The sequence below is a fragment of the Scyliorhinus canicula genome, chromosome 6 (assembly GCF_902713615.1).
Source record: "Scyliorhinus canicula chromosome 6, sScyCan1.1, whole genome shotgun sequence".
In the NCBI taxonomy this organism is placed as follows: Eukaryota; Metazoa; Chordata; class Chondrichthyes; order Carcharhiniformes; family Scyliorhinidae; genus Scyliorhinus; species Scyliorhinus canicula.
The window spans coordinates 55,121,078-55,145,466 of NC_052151.1; the positions used below are offsets into that span (position 1 = coordinate 55,121,078).

Here is a 24,389-nt window from a genome sequence, read left to right on the forward strand (position 1 = left end):
TTATCTCCTGGCTCACCAACTCAAACGTCAAGTGGCCTCTCGGGGGATCACTCAGATGCTCAATTCGGGCAGAAACCTCGTTTCCGCCCCATCTCAGGTCAATGTGGCTTTTAAATCTTTTTACTGCGATCTTTGTAGATTGCATCGTTGGTTAGGCCAGCAATTATTGCCCATCCCTAGGTACCCTTCAAAAGGTGGTGGTGAGCTGCCTTTCTGAACTGCTGCAGTCCCTGAGGTGTAGTTACACCCACAGTGCTGTTAGGAAGGGAGTGCCAGGATATTTTCAAGCCAGGGTGTTGAGTGGCTTGGAGGTGAACCTCCAGGTGGTGGGGTTCCCAGGTATCTGCTGCTCTGGTCCTTCTAGATGGTAGCAGTCGTGGGTTGGGAAGATGCTGTCTAAGGAACCTTGGCGAGTTGCCATCTTGTGGATCAGCTATTTTCAAACTCAGTATCGCGACCCACGGTTGCGGAACCGTTCCTGATTGCAGGAAGAAGTGCCAATAGCCGGGTCCAGCTTTTTAAAATGCTGGCTGCGACCGGCTTTCAGAATGCCAGCCATCCGTCCATGCGTGCCCCCTCAGCATCCAGCAAATGAAAGCCCTTTCAGTTTACATAGTTCACAGCTTCATGCCCTGGAGATTTGAGTGTCACATGGGTCCAGTCAATGTCACCCTGCCCCTGTGGAAAATCAGAGCTTTGCGCAAAGTTCATCACTCTTGTTTCCTGGCTGCGTGATCCAAGTTGAAATGGACAAAGTTGTATGCCCTCACGCATACTTTTGTCCGTGATCTCCTAAATGCATTTGATGCAGAGACTTGTAAAATCCTGCAGTTGTTGCCTGTGGGGCCTTGGAGGGAGCCATTGGTGTAAAAATTGAGTGCAGTAGTAACTTTTAGTGACACCAGCAGTGGATTCCCCCAAATTCTCTGTGGTGCCAAATCCTGCAGAAGGTGGCAGATGTGATCAACCAGTTCCCTGGATATTCATAATCTTCGGCAACACTAGTCCTCGCCCATCTGCAGGCATGTTTGTAGATCCTGGGTCTAGTGAGGCTCTGCTCTGGGGTTCATCTTCTGCATGCGGAGCAGGTCCTGCCACTTCTTCCTCTTCAAAGTTCTGCTCCTGCCATAGGCGAGCCAAGAGCCTCCTTTGACTTCTTTTACTTCTCTCTTGTCTAGCAGCGAGAAGAATGATAACACGATCACCAAGCTCGTTCAACTCACTGTAGTGTCAAAGAGAGACTTGACGATTAGCATTTGCCTTCTAAGGGTCACTCATCGACCATTCATCGTTTGAAGCTGCCTCTCAAAGCCCACCTACTCATATTCTGGCTACTACATTGCTGCCTAGTCCTTACTTCACATTCAGGTTTGGCCACGTCCCTACATCCTGAGCTCTCGCCTCAGGTGCTTGCTCCCAAGCTTCAGTCCAAGGGCTTGCGTTCAACCTGGTCTATGAGGGGAACTTGTCTGTATAAGCCTCAGCACATAACCAAGGATTAAGAGTGCTCTCCTCGGGCAGTCTCACATCGTCAACCCTCGAAGGAGATATTATTGCCTGCCCAGTCGGGCAGTGGTACAAGCACATCATGGTACTCAAGGATTTTGGAAGTTAGTGAGCCACGGATTAAATTCTTAGCAACAATCAGTGGCACTCATACACAAGAATGCTTGAGTGGGCATAATTGCATGACTAGTTTGTCACCAGGCATGTCAATTGAGTTACAGCTGGATAGTGTCCGCTGCAATGGGGTACTGATCATTGACATGTCTTTCCATCAGCCTTGCCCTTGTCAACATGCCGTCTCCATGAGCCCTCCTCCACCTATATTTGAGTGCAACTGTCAATCAGTGATGGCTCCCCACCAACTCACTGCACTGCCGTCGGCTTCTCTTCCATCTGTGAGGCCCGTACAAGACGTCCTCAGCCGAGAAGCAGAAGATATCCGTAGGAACAGTGCTTTTCACACTTGACAGTCTTCCATCCATACCCCCAAGTCAATCTCCCCGTTCTCTACCAAGTCTCCCCCGCGGTCTCGCCTAGCTAGGCACCGGTATCCTGGAGTCTTCCCCAGGTCTCACCTGACTAGGCCTCTGGTACCCTGAAGTCTTCCCCCCCAGTCTCCCTTGGGTGTCACACCAGATCCCCTTTGGGGAGATGCCGGTCGTCTCCAGTCTAGTTGCCCCCTACTCAATCCTGATCACCCCCAAGTCAAAGGCTGGCCACCCCTCGAGTCCAAGGGTGGCCACCCCTCGAGTCCAAGGTTGGCCACCCCTCGAGTCCAAGGCTGGCCACCCCTCGAGTCCAAGGCTTGCCACCCCTCGAGTCCAAGGTTGGCCACCCCCCCAGTCCAAGGCTGGCCACCCCCCCCGAGTCCAAGGCTGGCCACCCCCCCCCGAGCCCAAGGCTGGCCACCCCCCCGAGCCCAAGGCTGGCCACCCCCCCGAGCCCAAGGCTGGCCACCCCCCCGAGCCCAAGGCTGGCCACCCCCCCGAGCCCAAGGCTGGCCACCCCCCCACCCCCCCCGAGTCCAAGGCTGGCACCCCCCGAGTCCAAGGCTTGCCACCCACCGAGTCCAAGGTTGGCCACCCCTCGAGTCCAAGGCTGGCCACCCCCGAGCCCAAGGCTGGCCACCCCCCCCCCCCCCCCCCCCCCCAATCTGGTTCACTGACGCCGCTTAGGGAAGCAAATCTGCTGTCCTAACCTGGTCTGGCCTACATGTGAATCCAGGCCAAAGGCATGAGTCTAACTCTGCACTACCCTCTAAAATACCCTAGCAAGCAACTCCATTGTATCCAGCAGCTACAAAGAAAATATAAAAGAATAAAATAAACTGACCGCACGGCATTTATGTGAGCATTGTAAAAGAAAATGGCAAATTAAGCCTCGTAAGCGCTAAAAATGTCTTCCTTCCTGCCAAGTGGATGATCCATCTCAATCGCATTGAAGGGCTCCAGCATCACAGATGTCAGTCTTCAGCCAATACAATTCACTCCACGTGATATCAAGGCTAGTCACGGCCGATTCAGAGGCTGGTCACACACGAGTCAACTGCTGGTCATGTCCGAGTCAAGTCTGGTGACCCCAAGTCAAAGCCAGTACCCCCGAGTCAACACTCTTAATGCACGGAACCAGTCCGTCTGTGCTGCATTCACCTTAGAGTTCCATTTGGAGGTGTGCTCACCAGGAGCATGCCTTAGTCACTCTATATTCACACCATTCTGACATGGGGTGGGACCCAAAGGGGCCCATGCCCATGAAATGGGTGGGGGGGTTGGGAGACGTGAATAAGAAGGGTAGGATGGTTTTAGGAGGGTGGGGGGGGGGGGGGGGGTGAAGAAAGGATATGAAGGGTGGGGTATGGGGGTGGTGTGAAAGTTTGGGTTTGAAAAGGCCCATAGCGGGGAATGCTCACTAGTGGGAAATGCCCCGATGCCACCGGCTTTTGTCCCCACTGTTGAAAAAAATTTCAAGTGTGGGATTTACTGGTGAGAAACTCCCCAAGCTCAAAACAAATGACACCCACTTAGCGTGCATCGCCCTGCCAAACGTGCCCAAGATGACACTTGGGTGAATCGTGCCCAGAATTCCAATTAAAGATCAATTAATCCCAATTGACTCCCCAGAAAGAAAAAACAGTTCAAACCATTAATCTTATTGCCCCGTTTTATTGATCTTTCCTTCTGGGTAGGCAATATTTGAATCAAGCTGCAGAAAATAATGTGCAAAGTCCTCGATTACAACACCAAGATCTCCCTAAAGCAATCTGAATAAGTTGCATATTAAAATCAAACTGTTTTAAATATTTAATTTACCAGTTGTAAGATGGTCAAATATCGTTTCCACCAGAGGTATTTTTGGAACTGTGGACCACAAGCTGCTAATCCGTAGTACAGGTACATAACAACATGAATGATAGCATTCATATGAGCTCCAAAAAAAGCTGAAATTGCAAAAGAATAAATTACTGAGAAATACCTTCTTCAAGTTTAACAATTGCCAATTTTTAAACAGTATATTCAGAACTTGTACCAAGCAACCAACCTGCCAAAAGTTGTGATTCACTCTTCTTAGTCTTTGTAATTATTTTAATACATAATAACGTAATAATCTTTATTGTCACAAGTAGGCTTACATGGCAAAGTTATTGGGAAAAGTTCCTCGTCGCCACTTTCAGACACCTGTTCGGGTACACAGAGGGAGAATTCAGAATGTCCAAATAACCTAATAATACTTCTATTGGGACTAGTGGGAGGAAACGGGAGCACCCGGAGGAAGCCCATGCAGACACGGGGAGAACGTGCAGATTCTGCACAGACCGTGACCCAGCCGGGAATCGAACCTGGGACCCTGGAGCTGTGAAACCACAGTGCTAACAAATGTGCTACCATGCTGCACTATAACCGACATTTAAGAAATTGGAGAGTACGAAAGAACCTCTAGGAAACAAATTAAAGCTCGCAATTCTACAAAATTAAGTTTTGAAAGGTATAATTTTAAAATATTGTCCACGCCAAATTCCCCCACCTTAAATATTACATTTCATTACAAGATTAATTTTAGTTTCACCTGGTTTTTGTATTGTCTTTTTCATTATTGAATTAGTTTAGTCCACGTGTATAAATGAGTGCACCCTGAATATGGGGGAGAAGCAATCCCTAGTTTAGTTTGGATTATGCCTATTTGCTTGCAAAATTTAAAAATTAGATCACAACTTTTCATATCCTCACAGTTGTTACACTAATCCTACACACAAGTTCATGCTCTAGATTTGACAAAGAGTTATCCAGACTTGAATCGTCAGCTCCCTTCTCTCTCCACAGATGCCATCAGAGCTGCCAAGATTGTCCAGTATTTGTGGGCAGAAAGGTGGCACAAGTGGCTAGCACTGTGGCTTCACAGTGCCAGGGCCCCAGGTTTGATTCCCCGCTGGCTCACTGTCTGTGCGGAGTCTGCATGTACTCCCCGTGTCTGCGTGGGTTTCCTCCAGGTGCTCCGGTTTCCTCCCACAGTCCAAAGATGTGCAGGTTAGGTGGATTGGCCATGATAAATTGCCCTTAGTGACCAAAAAGGGCAGGAGGAGTTATTGGGCTACAGGGATAGGGTAGAAGAGAGGGCTTAAGTGGGTCGGTGCAGACTCGATGGACCGAATAGCCTCCTTCTGCATTGTACGTTCTATGTTCCTGTTTTGTTTCAGATTCCAGCATCTGCAGTAATTTGCTTGAACCTAATTGGGTTTTGGTCACTACTTTTCAAGTGTTCCAATTTCAATTCACTTTTTTATCCTTGAATTAGGGGCCATAAAAGGAAGGCTCCTTCAGTGCTGCCTTGCGGCATCAGAGTGCATCTGGAATTTGGTGAAAAGGGGATTAGGTGAAAGGGAAGAGTGAAGACAGCTGGACCTGCAAGGGACACCTCTACTCGGGCAGCGGGTTGAGTTTGAAAAACAATTCAGGAGTGGCGTCATAACAAAACGGTAAGTTCCTTGGCTAGTAAGTAACTGCGAATTTGCATTATCTATTCTAAATTGGTTTCAGATTAAAGGTAAAAAGGAGAAATATTTTACAGATTTAAAAAAACAAAAAAAGTTTCAAATTTTATAAAATTAATTAAATAAAATAGAGATTAAGGGTAGGCGATGTGTGAGCTAGTGGACCCCATTGTGGTTCCCAGTGAACATCTCCAGCAAGTCTAGGTTGCTTGAGAAACTTCAGCTCAGAGTTGATGAGCTGGAGTCTGAGCTTTGGGTGCTGCGACACATCAGAGAGGGGGAAGAGTTATTTTGATGTGTTTCAGGAGGCAGTCACATCCCTTGGATTAACTATCACAAATTTGGCAGGAGCTATGAGGAGGATAAGCAAACTGACCACAGCAACATGGTACCGGGCGCCATTCAAGTTAGGGGAGGAGACGAGAAATGTAGTTGTAATTGGGGATATATACTTAGGGGCATGGGCGCTATTCTCTGTGACCAGGATCGTGAGTTCTGAAGACTGTGTTTCCTACCTGGTGCCTGGAGTGGGGATATCTCATCTGGCTTGCAGAGGAAAAAGTGGGAGGGTAAAGATCCAGTTGTCGTGGTCCATGTAGGTACCAACGACCTAGGTAGAACAAAGATAGAGTTTTTGCTGAAGGAATATGAGCAGCTAGGGGCTAAATTAAAAAGCAGAACCAAAAAGATAATAATCGCCAGATTACTACCTGAGCCGCGAGTTAATTGGCACAGGGTCAATAAGATTAAAGAGGTAACTGCATGGCTCAAAGGTTGTTCTTGGAGAAATGGAGTTGAATTCATGGGGCATTGACACCAGTATGAGGAGAGGGAGCTGTTCCAATGGAACGGTCTTTACCTGAATCATGCTGGGACCAGAGTCCTGGTGAATCGTAAAACTAGAGCTGTTGATAGGGCTTTAAACTACAGAGTGTGGCATGCGTGTGTGTGTTTGGAAAATTAGAATATCAAACTTCAAGAAGGTAGGAGTGCAGGTTAATGACGAGGTGGATTGTTACCAGAGACTAAACGAATGAACAGAACATGTGAGCATCATATTGCACCGAGGAATCAGACAAAAGCAGGGAAATTTGATAATGGAACAAACTTAAAAAGGCTTTGTGTCTGAATGCATGAAGCAATTAATGAATTAACAGCACCAATAGAGGCAAAGGCGTATGATTTAGAACATAGAACATAGAACAGTACAGCACAGAACAGGCCCTTCGGCCCTCAATGTTGTGCCGAGCCATGATCACCCTACTCAAACCCACGTATCCACCCTATACCCGTAACCCAACAACCCCCCCCCTTAACCTTACTTTTATTAGGACACTACGGGCAATTTAGCATGGCCAATCCACCTAACCCGCACATCTTTGGACTGTGGGAGGAAACCGGAGCACCCGGAGGAAACCCACGCACACAGGGGGAGGACGTGCAGACTCCACACAGACAGTGACCCAGCCGGGAATCGAACTTGGGACCCTGGAGCTGTGAAGCATTTATGCTAACCACCATGCTACCCTGCTGCCCATTGGTGGCGATTATTGGGGCATGGTTACAGAGATCAGGTCTGGGTGTTGAATATCTAAGGGTACTCATTATTCCGGAAGGATAGGCAGAAAGGAAAAGCTTTGCTAGTTTGGGCAGCACGGTAGCATGGTGGTTAGCATAAATGCTTCACAGCTCCAGGGTCCCAGGTTCGGTTCCCGGCTGGGTCACTGTCTGTGCGGAGTCTGCACGTCCTCCCCGTGTGTGCGTGGGTTTCCTCCGGATGCTCCGGTTTCCTCCCACAGTCCAAAGATGTGCGGGTTAGGTGGATTGGCCATACTAAATTGCCCGTAGTGTCCTAAAAAGTAAGGTTAAGGGGGGGGTTGTTGGGTTACGGGTATAGGGTGGATACGTGGGTTTGAGTAGGGTGATCATTGCTCGGCACAACATCGAGGGCCGAAGGGCCTGTTCTGTGCTGTACTGTTCTAATTAAAAGAAGGAATCAGTGCTGTAGTGAGAAATTATATAGGCACTGGTGATCAAGATGTGGAATCAGTCTGGATAGAAATAAGAAATAGCAAGGGAAAGAAGTCCCTGATGGGAGTAATGTATAGGTCCCAAACCATGGTTCCGCAGTCGGGTACAGTATAAACCAGGAAATATTGGAGGCTTGTAAGAACTTATGACAATAAATATGGGTGATTTTAACCTGCACATAGAGTGAATTAATTAAATTGGCAAGGATATCATAGAGGGAGAGTTCATTGAATGTATTAGAGATTGTTTCTTGGAGCAAGGTGTTGTGGAACGAACCAGGGAAAAGACTATTCTGGATTTGGTATTGTATAATGAGGAGGGATTAATTAATGATCTCAGAGTTAAGGATCAACAAAGAACAACAAAGAAAATTACAGCACAGGAACAGACCCTTTGGCCCTCCCAGCATGCGTCGATCCAGATCCTTTATCTAAACCTGTCGCCTATTTTCCAAGGGTCTACTTCCCTCTGTTCCCCGCCCATTCATATATCTGTCTAGATGCATCTTAAATGGTGCTATCCACCCGATGGAGAATCCAGCCCAAGGGGTTTGTCTTATAAAGAGAGATTGAGCAGTTTAGGTCTTTGTCGCTCGAGTTTAGAAGAATGAATGAGAGGAGATCTAATTGGGGTATATAAAATGAAAGAAGGTATTGACAAAGTAGACGTTGAGTGGATGCTTTCTGTGTGAGACACTTCTCACCTTCCCCACTTCCGATCTTCGTGCTCTTCAGAACCCACCAGCACAACCCCTTCATGTCCAGGTGCGGTGCCCACACATGCCGTAGAATCATAGAAGGAGGTTATTCAGCTCATCCAGTCTGCACCAACCCTTCAAATGAACACTTTGGCCAGTTATGAGTGCCCACCGGGCCCAATCCCTGTAATCCCATAACCTAACCTGCACATCCCTAGACACTAAGGGGCAATTTATCATGGCCAATCCACATAACCCACATATCTTTGGACTGTGGGAGGAAACCAGAGCACCCGGAGGAAATCACTATTGACGCATCACAGTTGCCACCCCCACCTTCCACCAGCAGAGATACACACCTCAATGAGCGGTATTAGTGGACAGGCTTCTGGGGCACAAGGTGGTGAGCACCACAAAGTTGCTGGTGTCTATCAGCTGAAGGCAGGAACATCTAAAGGAGTCAGCAGTCAGAGGTCTGCTGCATCCCAGTCAGATGCCGGGTCATTGGATGTTATCCCTGAGCTGATGCAGAGATTAGGACACAGCCGTGAGATTAATGAGGGAATGTTCCAGCGAGTACATAGCCAATTAGAGTCCCAAAGGATACAGGCGCAGGAGATGATGCTGACACTGCGTGGCACCGAGGCCAACACTGTTAGGCTGGCGACCGCAGTGCAGAGCCTAGAGCACAACATCAGCGTCCTGAGTGTGATGCTAAAGGAATGGCTCTGTTTGAGGCAACCATGGCTCAGTACCTTGACATCGGGGCCGGGATTCTCACCTACCTGGCGGGGGGTGGGAGGTCCCGGTGTGTTGGAGCGGCGTGAACCACTCCGGCGTCGGGCCATCCCAAAGGTGCGGAGAGGGGCCAAGCCCTCACATTGATGGGCTAGGCCCGCGCCGGAGTAGTTCCCACTCCGCCGGCTGGCGTGAACGGCCTTTGGCGCCGCACCAGCTGGGGCTGAAAGGACTGAAAGGGGGGGGGGGGGGGGGGGGGGGGTAGAGAATTCGGGACACAGCGGGGGCGGGATTGACGCCGGCCCCGGGTGATTCTCCGACCCGGCGGGGGGGTCGGAGAATCCCGCCCCATGTCCCAATCGATGAGGGGCATGTCCCAGATGTAGGTGGACATTGCCAAGGCACGGCAGAGCATGGTCAGGTCACTGAGGAGCATCGCTGAGGGTGTTGACACCATGGTGCAGACAAGGGAGAGTGCCAGGACTGGGAGAGCCAGATGATGCAGAGGTCACTCCAGCAGCCCCTCCATCCCAAGAGTCCCCCAAGGCCCTACGGGCAACATCAAGGAGGTGGAAGCCCGTAGACAGGTCGTTGCTGGCGTCCCGTCTGGGTTTCCCCCTCGGTCTAATGGGCGGGCGGCTCTGCAGGGGAATGCCGGAACATGGAAATGGCTCCTCACCTCCTCAGTTCCCCCTTAGCCACCATTGAGCCAGCGTCACGTTTTTAAAAAGGAGTACTGAACAACGCCTGCGTGATTTCTCACTGGGGAGCCGGTTAATTCCTGGGAGGCTGTTGCATTCGACTTCAATCTTGCTAATGAGATGCAACTTACTGAAAATGAAGTTTAATGTATGCTCGCCATACTTGGGCGTGATCTGGAACTCGGCATCAGGAGTAGGCCGGGTAGATAGCAAACTGATTCGCGCCCGGCGCGATTTTGATCTTCCTGCTATTTATGACGTCCAGATCCATGCTGGGCACATGTGGTGGTTAAATCTCACCCTTTATTCCACTTATAGCCCACCATAAAATATAAATTATATCCTTTTAAAAAATTTTTTTTAAAGAGTACTCAATTACTTTTTTTCCCGGACTTCCGGTTGCGGCTATGACCAGCTAAGTCGCACATTTGGCAGCTCCTGCGACAAAGGTGTTTAAGGGCCGATTGGAGGGCCCCGACGGTACTGTAAAGACGAATCCCGGTGGGGGAAGGCTCCCTGAGGAGAGTGAGACCAACTTTATGGTCGGTACTCGGAGTGGGGCGACAAAAAAAGCGGCAGCAGCTCCCCGAAAAAAGCGGGGGAAGAGGACCAAAATGGCGGCCGGTGGCGCACTAGAAGATTGGAGAAAATGGGCGGAGGAGCAGCAGGCCGCTCTCCTCCGGTGTTTTACGGAGCTGAAAGTGGAACTCTTAGAGTCTATGAACGCGACGACCACAAGGCTGATGGGGGCCCAGGCGACCCAAGAGGCGTCGATAAGAGAGCTGCAGCAGGAGATGACTGCAAGGGAGGAGGAGGCCACGGTCCTCGTGGGAAAGGTGGAGGTGCACGAGGCACTCCACCTGAAATGGCAGAGCCGCTTTGAGGAGCTGGACACTCGAATGAGGCGGAAGAACTTGAGGATCCTGGGCCTAGCAGAAGGCCTGGAGGGGCCTGATCTCCCGAAATATGTAGCGGAGATGCTGAGCTCCCTGATGGGAGAGGGGGCCGGTCCATCGCCCCTGGAGCTGGAAGAAGCATATCGGGTCATGGCTAGGCGGCCTAGGGCGAACGAGCCCCCGAGGGCGGTGCTGGTGCGATTCCAGCGTTTCTGTGATCGGGAGAAAGTGCTGAGGTGGGCCAAGAGGGAGAAAAGCAGCAAATGGGAGAATTCGACGGTGCGGATATATCAGGACTGGAGTGCGGAGGTGGCAAAGCGGCGGGCCCGGTTTAACCGGACGAAGGCGGTGCTGCACGCAAAGAGGATCAAGTTCGGAATGCTGCAGCCAGCGCGTTTGTGGGTCACCTACAAGGACCAGCACCATTACTTTGAGACCCCAGAGGAGGCATGGACTTTTGTTCGGGAGGAAAAGCTGGACCTGAACTAGAACTTGGGAACGCCGGCGGTCGAGGCCGCCCGAGTACCCTTGACTGATCAAGTGGCCCATGTCTTTCTTAGGCCAGGTCGGAACTTGGTTAAAGTTGATGGATCGTTTGGTTTCTTTGAAACTTGTGTTATGGGGGGTTTCTTTGTTCCTTTTTGTGTGTCTCTTCCCGTTGCCAACTTCCCTTAATTATTGTTGTTGTAGGGGGGGCTTTTTTACTGTTTTTTGATCTGTTCTTTAAGGGTTATGGTTACTGTTCTGTTCGATGGAGGGTGATGGTTAAATACGTTATTATTGGGTAGTTATTTAGTTATGCAGGCATAGTTATGTATTTATGTATTTATTTGAGATTTGTTATTTATATTGTTATATTGTTAAGTTGGGGAGGCGGGACGGGGGGGGTGCAAGTTGGTTATGCGTGTTTTCTTTTTCTCTTTTTCTTCCTCTCGTTTTAAGGGGGCTTTTTTATGGGCTTGGATGGGGACGGGGGTGGAATTGAAGATGGCGGGGTAGGGCGTGGCCGGGCGAAAGCGCGGGCTTTCCCCTGTTTCCCGCGCGCGGGACGGAGGAAGGGGGAGGAGAGAAGAGTGGGGTGGGGCCAGCAATGGCGGCTTTTCCCGCGCTGAAGCGGGGTCAGAGAGGGATGGCAAGGGGGGGGGGAGGCCCCTCCCCCCCCACATCGGGAGGAGTCGGAGTGTGGCAGGGGCAGCCGGGTCAGCGAAAACCAGCTGACTCTCGGGAGTACGATGGTGGATACACCGCGGCTAGGAGGGGTCCTAGCCAGGGGGGGGTTAGGGGGGGATACCGGGTTGCTGCTGGAAAGGCCGAGGACGGGAAGGGAAGAACGGGAGGAGAGAGGGGGAGGGGCCATCGCCATGGGGAACGGGTCAGAAGGGGAGGGTCGACCCTGGGCGAACAGGGGACAGGACATGGCTAATAGACAGGGGAAAGGGACGGGTCGCTCCGCGACCCGGTTGATTACTTGGAACGTGAGGGGGCTGAATGGGCCGGTCAAGAGATCAAGGGTTTTTTCACACCTAAAGGGACTGCAGGCGGATGTGGCAATGTTGCAGGAGACTCACTTGAGAGTAGTAGACCAGGTACGCCTGAGAAGGGGGTGGGTGGGACAGGTGTTCCACTCAGGCTTGGACGCAAAGAACCGGGGGGGTGGCGATTTTGGTGGGAAAGAGGGTGTCGTTCGTGGCGGCGCAGGTGGTAGCAGATAAGGAGGGTAGGTACGTGATGGTGAAGGGTAGGCTGCAGGGAGAGAATGTGGTGCTGGTGAATGTGTATGCCCCGAATTGGGATGACGCGGGTTTTATGAGGCGCCTGTTGGGCCTCATTCCGGGTCTGGAGGCAGGGGGCCTGATCATGGGGGGGGACTTCAATACAGTGCTCGACCCTGGGCTGGACAGATCGAGTTCCAGGACGAATAGGAGGCCGGCAGCGGCAGAGGTGCTAAGGGGGTTCATGGAGCAGATGGGGGGGGGTAGACCCTTGGAGATTTGGCAGGCCAAGGGCGAGGGAGTATTCTTTTTTCTCCCACGTCCACAGGGTGTACTCCAGAATAGACTTTTTTGTACTGAGCAGGGGGCTGATTTCGAGAGTGCAGGACACGGAGTACTCGGCCATTGCGATTTCGGACCATGCACCACACTGGGTAGAGGTAGAACTGGGGGAAGCACGGGACCAGCGCCCCTTGTGGCGCCTGGATGTGGGGCTGCTGGCGGACGATGAGGTGTGTGGAAGGGTCCGGAAGGGCATTGAGAGATATCTGGGCACGAACGACACGGGCGAGGTGAAGGTGGGGATAGTCTGGGAGGCCCTGAAAGCAGTGATCAGAGGAGAGCTGATCTCCATAAGGGCACACAGAGAAAGGAAGGAGAGGCAGGAGAGGGAGAGACTGGTGGGGGAACTTATAGAAGTGGACAGGAGATATGCGGAGACACCAGAGGAGGGGCTGTTGAGGGAGCGGCGCAGTTTACAGGCCCAGTTTGACCTACTGACCACTAGGAAGGCGGAGACGCAATGGAGAAGGGCACAGGGCGCGGTCTATGAGTACGGGGAAAAGGCGAGCAGGATGCTGGCACACCAGCTGCGCAAGCGAGATGCAGCCAGAGAGATTGGGGGAGTGAGAGAGAAGGGAGGGAACGTAGTGCAGAAGGGGCAAGAGGTGAACGGGGTCTTCAGGGATTTCTACAGGGAACTGTACCGGTCTGAGCCGCCCAGGAGGAGGGGGGAATGGAGAACTTCCTCGATAGATTGAGGTTCCCAAAGGTCCAGGAGGAACGGGTGGAGGGGCTGGGGGCGCCGATAGAGCTGCAGGAGCTAGTTAAAGGGATAGGCCAGATGCAGGCGGGGAAGGCGCCGGGGCCGGATGGGTTCCCGGTGGAATTTTATAAGAAGTATGTGGACTTGGTGGGTCCAGTGCTGGTGCGAGCCTTCAATGAGGCGCGAGAGGGGGGGGTTCTGCCCCCGACAATGTCACAGGCCCTGATCTCCTTGATCCTGAAGCGGGACAAAGACCCTGTACAGTGCGGGTCCTACAGGCCTATCTCCCTCTTGAATGTAGATGCCAAACTGCTGGCAAAGGTCCTGGCAACCAGAATAGAGGATTGTGTGCCAGGGGTAATCCATGAGGACCAGACGGGGTTCGTAAAGGGACGACAACTTAACACAAATGTCCGGAGACTGTTGAATGTGATTATGATGCCAGCAGTGGAGGGGGAGGCTGAGATAGTGGTAGCACTGGATGCAGAGAAGGCATTCGATAGGGTGGAGTGGGAATACCTGTGGGAGACGCTGGAACGGTTTGGGTTTGGGGAGGGATTTATCAAGTGGGTGAAGCTGCTGTATTCGGCCCCGATGGCGAGTGTGGTTACAAACGGGAGGAGGTCAGAGTATTTTGGGCTCCATCGAGGTACCAGGCAGGGATGCCCCCTATCCCCCTTACTATTTGCATTAGCGATCGAACCGTTGGCGATGGCACTGAGGGGTTCAGGGGGGTGGAGAGGACTGACAAGGGGAGGGGAGGAACATCGGGTATCACTCTATGCGGATGATTTGTTGTTGTATGTGGCAGACCCGGAAGGGGGAATGCCGGAGGTAATGGAAATACCAGCGGAGTTTGGGGACTTTTCGGGATATAAATTAAATGTGGGTAAAAGTGAGGTCTTTGTGATACACCCGGGAGATCAGGGGGAGGGAATTGGGCGGCTCCCCTTTAAGAGAGCAGTAAAGAGCTTCAGGTACTTAGGGGTGCAGGTGGCAAGGAACTGGGGGACCCTCCACAAGCTGAACTTTTCAAGGCTGGTGGAGCAGATGGAGGAGGAGTTCAAGAGGTGGGACATGGTACCGCTGTCGCTAGCAGGGAGGGTGCAGTCAGTCAAAATGACGGTCCTCCCGAGGTTCTTGTTTCTGTTCCAGTGCTTGCCCATCTTTCTCCCCAGGGCCTTCTTCAAGAAGGTAACTAGTAGCATTATGGGCTATGTGTGGACACATGGCACCCCTAGAGTGAGAAGGATTTTCTTGGAACGGAGTAGGGACAGTGGAGGATTAGCGCTACCCAATCTTTCCGGATACTACTGGGCGGCGAACGCATCGATGGTGCGCAAGTGGGTGATGGAGGGGGAGGGGGCAGCTTGGAAACGTATGGAGAGGGCGTCCTGCGGCAATACAAGCCTGGGGGCGCTAGTAACGGCACCATGGCCGCTCCCCCCCACAAGGTATACCACGAGTCCGGTAGTGGCGGCCACCCTTAAAATCTGGGGGCAGTGGAGGCGACACAGGGGGGAGGTGGGGGGTCTGATGGCGGCGCCACTGAGAGGGAACCACAGATTTGTCCCGGGGAACACTGGCGGGGGATTCCAGAGCTGGCACAGGGCGGGCATCAGGCAACTGAGGGACATGTTCATAGAGGGGAGGTTTGCGAGCCTGGGAGAGCTGGAGGAGAAATTTGAGCTCCCCCCGGGGAACACGTTTAGATACCTGCAGGTGAAGGCATTTGCCAGACGACAGGTGGAAGGATTTCCCTTGCTTCCCGATAGAGGGGTGAGTGATAGGGTGCTGTCAGGGGTCTGGGTCGGAGACGGGAAGGTCTCGGACATCTACAAAATAATGCAGGAGGTGGAGGAGGTATCGATAGAGGAGCTGAAAGACAAGTGGGAAGCGGAGCTGGGAGAGCAGATAGAAGATGGGACATGGGCGGATGCCTTAGAGAGGGTCAATTCGTCGTCGTCGTGCGCAAGGTTGGGCCTCATCCAATTTAAGGTGCTGCACAGAGCCCATATGACGGGGACTAGGATGAGTCGGTTCTTCGGGGGTGAGGACAGGTGTGCTAGGTGTTCGGGAAGCCCTGCGAACCATGTACATATGTTCTGGATGTGCCCGGCACTGGAAGAGTTCTGGGAGGGGGTGGCGGGGACGGTATCGAGAGTGGTGGGAACCAGGGTCAAACCAGGGTGGGGGCTAGCGATTTTTGGGGTTGGGGTGGAGCCAGGAGTACAGGAGGCAGGGGAGGCCGGAATATTGGCCTTTGCGTCCTTGGTAGCTCGGAGAAGGATCTTGATTCAGTGGAGGGACACAAGGCCACCAAGTGTTAACACCTGGTTAAATGACATGGCAAGCTTCATCCAATTGGAAAGAATCAAATTCGCCCTGAGAGGGTCGGTACAGGGGTTCTTCCGGCGGTGGCAGCCCTTCCTTGACTTTCTGGATCAGAGATAGGAACTGGAGGCCGAAACAGCAGCAACCCGGGGAGAAAGGGGGGGGGGGGGGGGGGGAAGGGAGGGGGGGGGGGGGGATAGCAACGAAGGGAGCACGTCAGCGGGGGGTCGCGGGCAATGACTGCCCGAGGCCATCGGCAGAAAGGGAAAAACGGTTTGGTTGCTAGACTGGTAGCGCGGGGGGAGGGCGTGGGGAGGATATTCCAGGGGGGATTTGTTGTGTTATAATTTAAAATGTAGTAGGGGTAAATGTTTGTATCGAAAAATTTCAATAAAAATTATTTAAAAAAAAAAAATTACTTTTTTTCCCCAATTAAGGGGCGATTTAGCGTGGCCAATCCACATAACCTGCACATCCTTGGGTTGTGGGGCTGGTTTAGCACAGTGGGCTAAATCACTGATTTGTCATACAGATCACAGCAAGCAGCGTGGGTTCAATTCCCGTACCAGCCTTCTCAAACAGGCGCTGGAATGTGGCGACTAGGGGCTTTTCACAGTAACTTCACTGAAGCCTACTTGTGACAATAAGTTATTATTATTATTACTATTATTATTATTATTATTAATGCGTAAACTCGACATGGACAGTGACCCAGGGCCGGGATTCATCCTTTGTTTTTGTTTTATTTTAAGCAGTTCATTGACATTTATGTAGAGAATTTTGCAACTTTCTGCAAGTCAATTAAGCGCTTTTAATACATTATAGCCCTGTTTTGATGAATGGCAAACATTTTTTCATCTTTGTGCAGAAACTTAGAATCCTACCTACCTTAATTAATGTAATTTTTGATATAATTGATTTGCATGTCAAGTACGATGGGATATCGAAGAACATTAAATTGTCTACCGTTACATTTCTGGGGATTTCGCTCAAGAACTACAAGATTAACTGGCAAGCATAAATAATGACATATCACAACAGTATGAATTGTTTTCTTTATCTGTTTAAAGGCTCCCTGTGAATAAGGTTGAATATCCTCATAAAATTGCAGTTATTGGCCCTAACTATGTGGAAGGATAGCAAAATACTGATTTATGAGTAGCAACGTTTTTATTTCCGTGAATAACTGCGCATTTTGCTGTTACTATAATTGCAAAATTATGAAATGAAAAAATGAAATGAAAATCGCTTATTGTCACAAGTAGGCTTCAAATGATATTACTGTGAAAAGCCTAGTCGCCACATTCTGGCGCCTGTTCCCGTACCAGCCTCCCCGAGCAGGTGCCGAAATGTGGCAACTACGGGCTTTTCACAGTAACTTCATTTGAAGCCTACTTGTGACAATAAGTGATTTTAATTTCATTTTCTCATTTCATAATTTTGCAATTATAATAGCAAAATGCGCAGTAATACACAGAAATAAAAACGTTGCTACTTCTAAAACAGCGTTTTGCTATTCTTCCACTTAGTGTGTAGTTGAAGTCCCTGCAGTCTTTAGAAGTCACAGAACTGACAACGTTTCATTTTATGCTGTAGAATCACTATCACTTTGTTATTGAGGTGTAACTAACCTTTTAATGGCAAACTAAGTCATAACTATTCTGAACAATCTCTCCCTGGCCTGGAAAATTACTTTTATATTTGTGTAATGCCAAATATTTTGATGATAAACCTCCCATAATCTTTAAGAAATGTTTTTAAAAGCTCATTATATTTCTGCTCCAGTAGCTATGTGCAAATCTTTATTTCCCTCGATGTAAAATTTATTAAAAAAATAAAGGATAATCTTACTTTCTGGTTTGCTGACTATGAGAATTCTTCAGTATGACTGACTATTTATCCTCTTTGATGACATCACTGTTGCTGGATGTCTGGCGATCCGCTTGACCTAATGCCTAATTCAAACTAACACTGAGAAAGGGGAAATCCATGTCATACGATCGCTAGATCTTTGTAGGCAACTTTCTTTGATATCATCAGCGAGTGCCATTGCTTTCCCGCTGACTACAAAATCTGGGCCATTATAATTGGTAAGCACTAGAAAGATTTTTCCCTTCCTACATTGATGCTTTAAACCTAAACTAATTGGAAATAGAATTTTGGGCAAGGTAATCACACATTGAAATAGATACCCAAGGTTTTCCCATGTTTTAAATAACACCTAATCACGAGAGCTGAAAATACCTCCCAATCATAAGGACCGAGAACAATTTAACACTTTTGTGCTTTATGAGATTATGTTTCACAATCCATATGTCCATAGCCAACTATAGATTAAACAAGTATATATAAATGCAGTATTGCAGCATTTTTCACAATTGTATGCAGTATTTTATGTTTTCCTCGGTCATTACTGTTTAATCATGTCCGTAAATTTATATTTTAACATGACTTCAAGACCGACTCAATCTGAAATATGACACCATAGACTGCACAATTCCTCAGCGTGGCTTTGCATTTTATAACTTAATTTTTATATAGATTTAATTCCCCCGATATTGAGGTGTCTATGATCATGTCTGGCAATTCTCCTTTAGTACTCACATTGCCCTCCTGCTACCCATTTGATTCCGATCCACCAGAGGGTAAACATTGTGAAGTGATGATATACGTGCAGAAAGCTGACCTGGTTAAGTTTCTTCCTCAATATAAAAAATACTGTGTCCAAATATTCAATCCCTTTTGAAACATAATACCACCACAAGGCCGAAGCTATCTGTGATCAACAAGAAAACATTGCAATGAATAAAACTATTTTCACAATTACAGGAAAATGTGAATTTCACAACATGTTTATTTCATAAATAAAGTTTTTACAAAAAATGTAAACTAAAAATGGCAAACACTGGAAATGTGAACCAAAAAAATTGCTTGAATTTTTAAAAAATTAACTTATGGGATGTGGGTATCTGTCTAGGCCAGCACTTATTGCCCGTCCCTAGTTGCCCTTCATGCATAACAAATTGGCTTATGCTTGAAAGAGGCAAATAATTTGATGAAACTCCATAAAAGTTGCTATCAGTGGAAGTGACAAGAAACTGTTAGATTGTTAGAAAAACCCAACTAGTTTACCAATCTACTTTAGAAAACAAAACCTGCCATCCTTACCTGGGCTCGTCTCTCTGTAAACCGAGTTCCATACCAAAGCGGTTGAATTTTAACTGTCCTCTAAAATGTCCTAGCAAGCAGTTCAATAAGCACCTTCTAAGGGCAACAAGGGATGGGGAATAAATGCTGGTCCTCCCAACAACACCCTTATACCAAGAATTAATTTTAAAAAATGAATCATGATTCCAATACAATGATTCTTACATATCAATATGTTTTTAACTAAAACAAAGGAAGAAAAAGGCGAGCGGGTGGTCAAGATCAAGGAGAAATGGGAAGGAGAGTTGGGAGGGGAGAATGGAGTGAGGCACTGCGTAGGGCAAATGGGACCTCCTCTTGTGCAAGGATGAGCCTAATACAGTTTAAGGTGGTGCACAGGATGCATATGACTCGGGCAAGAATGAGTGAGTTCTTTCAGGGGGTAGCAGATGAGTGTGAGAGGTGTGGGCGGGGGCCAGCGAATCATGCACGCATGTTTTGGGGTTGCGCAAAATTGGAAAGATTCTGGACAGGAGTGTTCGAGGTCTTAGCCAGGATAATGGAGGGGGAGGTGGTTCCGGACCCATTGGTGGTGATATTTGGGGGTTTCAGAGAAGCCCGAGTTCATGGAGAGGAGGAAGGCCGATGTCATGGTCTTCGCCTCTCTGATTGCACGGCGGCGAATTGTACTGGACGGGGGGAGGGGGGGAGCAGCTCGGTTGGTGACCTGTACAATCTCCTGCAATTTGAGAAGATAAAGTATGAGTTAAGTGGCTCTGCAGGGGGGTTTGAGAAAAGGTGGGGGATGTTTGTGGAGCTGTTCGTCACGGGGGTGGGTGAAAAAGGGAAAAAAATCTGTAAAGACTATATAGTTGATTTTTGGGAAGTATATTTCCCGGGGTATTTATTTGCTGTAACCTGTTTTGATACAAGTTTGTAATAAAATACATTACACAAAAAAATCAAAGGAAGGAACAGAAGGATGGATAGACATCATGAAGGTAAAACACATTTCAGACAGAGTGGGCTGTATTCTCCATTTCACACTGGAGCTAAATTGCACCAGTTTTACATCCCCCTGGGGTCGTAAAGCGGGAGGCAATTCCGTATTCCTTGCCATGCAAACATATGCATGGCATGGAGTACGAGTGATTCCCGTAAATTGGCCTCAAACGCATTCACCCTGGGATTGCCAGGGTGCCCATTACCAAGTACGGGGGTGACCCAACCTCTCCTCCCTACACAGGGACCCCCATTGGGACCCCTGTGATAGGGAGACACCATACAGGGACCCCTGTAAATAGGGGACGCCCGACACGGACCCCTGTGATAGAGAGACCCCCACAATAAAATCATACGCTTAAGTGATTGGAATGCACTTAGTGCTTGGAGTGCACTTACCTGTCATTGATGTGGTCAATGTTTACAAACATTTGGGGTTTCACCACTTAGGCCACTGACCCATGAAGGCAGATAATTGAATCAATGCTGCAGATGGTTTGTAGAAGCTGTCAATTGCAGACCACTACCAGAATACCAGGAAGCTATGAAAGACTTGCAGGTAATGGATCTGTAGGATCCAGATGCAGGTCACAGCTGCTCTCCTTTGAGGAATGGACACATGAAGCTGTAAGGTAAGTCGACAGCTGTAATACCACTGCCCCCGTATGGACTGCTCTCTAGCTTCCAGACCGGGGTCTCTTTTCTGGCTGGAGGGGTGGCTCCCCCTATTACAGAGGGGAGGGGGGGGGGGGGGTCAGGTAGATGAGGCATGGTCAGGTAGTGCATTGTTGGAGGTTGGGTGGCCTCTACCAGCATGACCCTGGCGTTGTGGACCTCGGGCATTGTGGACCTCAGGGTGGGCCAAAGGGCCCACCCGAGGTCCACCATGCCAGGGCCATTCTGGTAGAGACCACAAGTGATCCACGCCCACCTGATTCTTGACCGCAGGGTCCGGAGAATCAGGGGAGGCTGAAGCATAGGGCACCATTAAGACCCATTTGCAATTATTTACACCTCCCAACCAGCACGCAGTGGGAATCAGAGTCGGATGTGTGCCTGATTCTCCGGCCCATCAGGGAACCCATTCCTGGCGTCCTGGGACGGAGAATCCTGCCCAACGTGTATTGCAACTTACTGCAAACTATGCCACAGAATACACATTTCCTGCAAACAAAAAATATTTCTATTTGTATGCTAATAACGTCCCTCCCTCAATTTTAAATATTTTCCTTCCCATATATATATTAATGAATCTACAGTAACTTGTTCAATGATCTCTCTCAAAACTGTAACATACTTTACCATAGATATAACAGAGGGATACTATTTGACACTGTACATTGAGATGCAGGAAATTTAACACCACCAGACGGAAATTATCTTTTTAGCAGTATAGGAAAGCAAGTCCTTGACATTACGGACATTAAAGGCATCTTAAAAAACTCAATGCGTTCCCCTTTGTGAATCTGTCCAGGACATAGAGGATGCTAGAATTAACAATACATACATTTATTTTAAATGTAAGTTAAGATATAAAAATGTTCCTGCCCATTACTTATCCATTAAAATTTTACGGGCAAGAACTACCGGCCACGTTACCCCCGGAAAGCAGTGTGGCACAGCCAGTTGATTCCTCTTCCGTGATCTAGCCAACTCGCCATGCCTCACGAGATCTAATGCAATCTCGTGAGACGTCGCAATATGAATCCTACCCATGGTGGTCGGGATCACTTTCTGGCAAATCTACATGTTAAGAGTGAGACAGCTAGTCTCACTCTAATATGCATTCCCGAGATCTAAACAAGGTGTGGGATCTAACCCCGTAGTCTTGGAGACCTCGGGCGAGTGCCGTTCAGTGCTGGTCTCCACAATCAGGGACCAGACAGAACGGCACTTATGTGGATCTCCCAGGGCATCGTAGGCCCCCAGATGCTTGCTCTCTGGGCAGGGTGGCATCCTGATACTGCTGGTGCCACCTGGGCACCTTTGCACTGCATCCTGACACTGCCACGGTGCCCAGGTGGCACTGCCAGCTGGCAGGGACACTGCCAAGGTGTCCCAGGCTGGCATTTTTTGTGTGAGGGGGAGTCGGGCCTGGGCGTGCCTTGCGGGGGAGTGTGTTGGGCAAGGACCTCCTGATAGGTGAGTTGGGGCTGGGGAATCAACAGGAACTGAGATGTTCCGGCGAGCAGAGCTCCTCAGTGCAGGAAACAGGACTAAGTGTGGCCTCAGCCACGTGCTACCCTCTATGAAATGAAATGAAATGAAATGAAAATCGCTTATTGTCACAAGTAGGTTTCAATGAAGTTACTGTGAAAAGCCCCTAGGCCCCCCATTTACCCAAATGGCCTTTCGATCACTTGGTGGTTTCTCGGCATTCTGGGCACTGGGAAACACCCGGCCATTCGCGCTATGGGACTCTGTTCCCATTCGGGTAGATCGCATCCTAAGGTTCTGTCAGATATTGCACAACTAATGTACCTACCCGCACTTCATTGACATCATCAGTGTAGTTGACAGCCTGGCAAATATAACTGTATCCTGCTGCTCTTGCTGCAAAGAAGAGCTGAAAGAACAATAAATAATCCTAAGTGATGAGATTGTTGAACAACAGTAGATCGCAACATATTTTAAGTGTGTGCGTGAAAAATTGTAAGTTGAAAGATTTTGAAATTAGCTAGAACTTTCTTTAGATCACCAAAATTTACAGTAGCAATCATTTTACATTTCCTATTTTACAAGAGTGACTGCAGTTCAAAAGTACTTCATTGGCTGTTAAACCACTTTAAGATGTCCTGAGATTGTGAAAAATGGGGAGTGAAGAACCTTGGCTATTCTGAGGTTGTAAAAAACTAAGTGCACCAGTGTCAATAAAGTGCAGTCACAATTGTAATGTAGGGAATGGTTCCAGCCAAAATGGACACTGAGGTAAATGGTAATGAGGTAAATTACCAAATCAGGCCATCTGTTTTGCTGCAACGTAGCTGGAGCCAACTTTAGCCAGATGTCAAGCAGAAAAGATGTAATTTATTGATTTTTCTTCTCCCTCATTTATGTACCAAAGTAAAAAGAGACAGGATAAGTACTCAGCTTCTGCTGCACTGCCTATCTATTTTGCAGTAGCTTGCAATGAACATATTCTACCAATCTCTCTGGTCTTCACTCAGCATCTCCACATGGTAACGCTGCCAAGATTGGCAATTCATTACCTTGAGATCCAAATGCTATATACTGAATTTCAACGGACTGAACAGGCGAAAGCTCAGTTTTCGACAAAAAAGACTTAAAGGTGACTTGATTGAGGTCTTTAAAATTATGAAGAGGTTCAAGAAAGTAAATGTAAAGAATATTACTACTTGTACTACCGAATTAAGGGCAATATTATAAGACAGTCACTAACAAATCCAATAAGGAATTCAGGAGAAACGTCTTTAGCCAGAGAATGGGTAGAATCGAGTAATTGAGGCTAATTGCATTAATACATTTAAGGAGGCAGCATGGTAGCACAGGGGGCAGCACAGTTGCTTCACAGCTCCAGGGTTCCAGGTTCAATTCCCGGCTAGGGTCACTGTCTGTGCGGAGTCTGCACGTTCTTCCCCATGTCTGCGTGGGTTTCCTCCGAGTGCTCCGGTTTCCTCCCACAGTCCAAAGATGTAAGGGTTAGGTGGATTGGCCATGCCAAATTGTCCTTTGTATCTAAAAAGGTTAAGAGGGGTTACTGGTTTACGGGGAAAGGTTTGAGGCGAGGTGCTCTTTGCAAGGGGTGGTGCAGACTCGATGGGCCGAAGGGCCACCTTCTGCACTGTAAATTCTATGAGATGTCTATTCTATGAGAATCTGGATACATCTATGAGGGAGAAAGGTCAAGAACGATATATTGGCCAGCACGGTGGCACAGTGGTTAGCATTGCTGCCTCACGGCGCTGAGGCCGAGGTCCCAGGTTCGATCCTGGCTCTGGGTCACTATCCGTGTGGAGTTTGCGCATTCTCCCCGTGTTTGCGTGGGTTTCGCCCCCACAACCCAAAGATGTGCAGGGTAGGTGGATTGGCCACGCTAAATTGCCCCTTAATTAGAAAAAATTAATTGGTACTCTAATTTTTTTTTTTAAAAACAACGATGTATTGATAGAACAGGATGATGTGTGAGATGAGGGAGGAGCTGGCCAGCATCGATTGGAAAAGAAGCCTAGCACGGAAGACAGTGGAACAGCAATGGAAGGAGTTTTTGGGGGGTTTTCGGGAGACTCAACAGAAATTAATCCCAAGGAGGAGGAAACATGCTAAGGGGAGGACAAGGCATCCATGGCTGACAAGGGATGTCAAGGACAGCATAAAAGCAAAAGAAAAAGCAGACAAAGTGGCGAGGATTGGGAAGCCTTTAAAAGCGAGCAAAGGACAACTAAAAAAGCAATAGGGGGGAGATGATGAAATATGAGTGCAAGCTAGCTCGTAATATAAAGGAAGATAGGAAGAGTTTTTTCAATATATAAAAGGTAAGAAGAGTCAAAAATAGACATTGGACCACCAGAAAATGTGGCTGGAGAAGTAACAATAGGAAACAAAGAAATGGCAGCGGAACTGAATAGTTACTTTAC

At 48.8% G+C, this 24,389-nt stretch overlaps 1 protein-coding gene across 12 annotated transcripts in view; it reads right to left on the bottom strand.

The window, feature by feature from the left end:
* Window positions 1-24,389, bottom strand: part of elovl4a (ELOVL fatty acid elongase 4a) — a 108,939-nt gene that overhangs the window by 38,093 nt on the left and 46,457 nt on the right. For all 12 annotated transcript variants that reach the window (XM_038799312.1, XM_038799302.1, XM_038799309.1 and 9 more), the window contains 3 exons: window positions 22,280-22,360; window positions 18,250-18,421; window positions 3,816-3,943 (listed from right to left, as the gene is read on the bottom strand). In XM_038799312.1, the coding sequence (XP_038655240.1) occupies window positions 3,816-3,943; window positions 18,250-18,421; window positions 22,280-22,360 (381 nt within the window). The remainder of the gene's footprint in view (window positions 1-3,815; window positions 3,944-18,249; window positions 18,422-22,279; window positions 22,361-24,389) is intronic.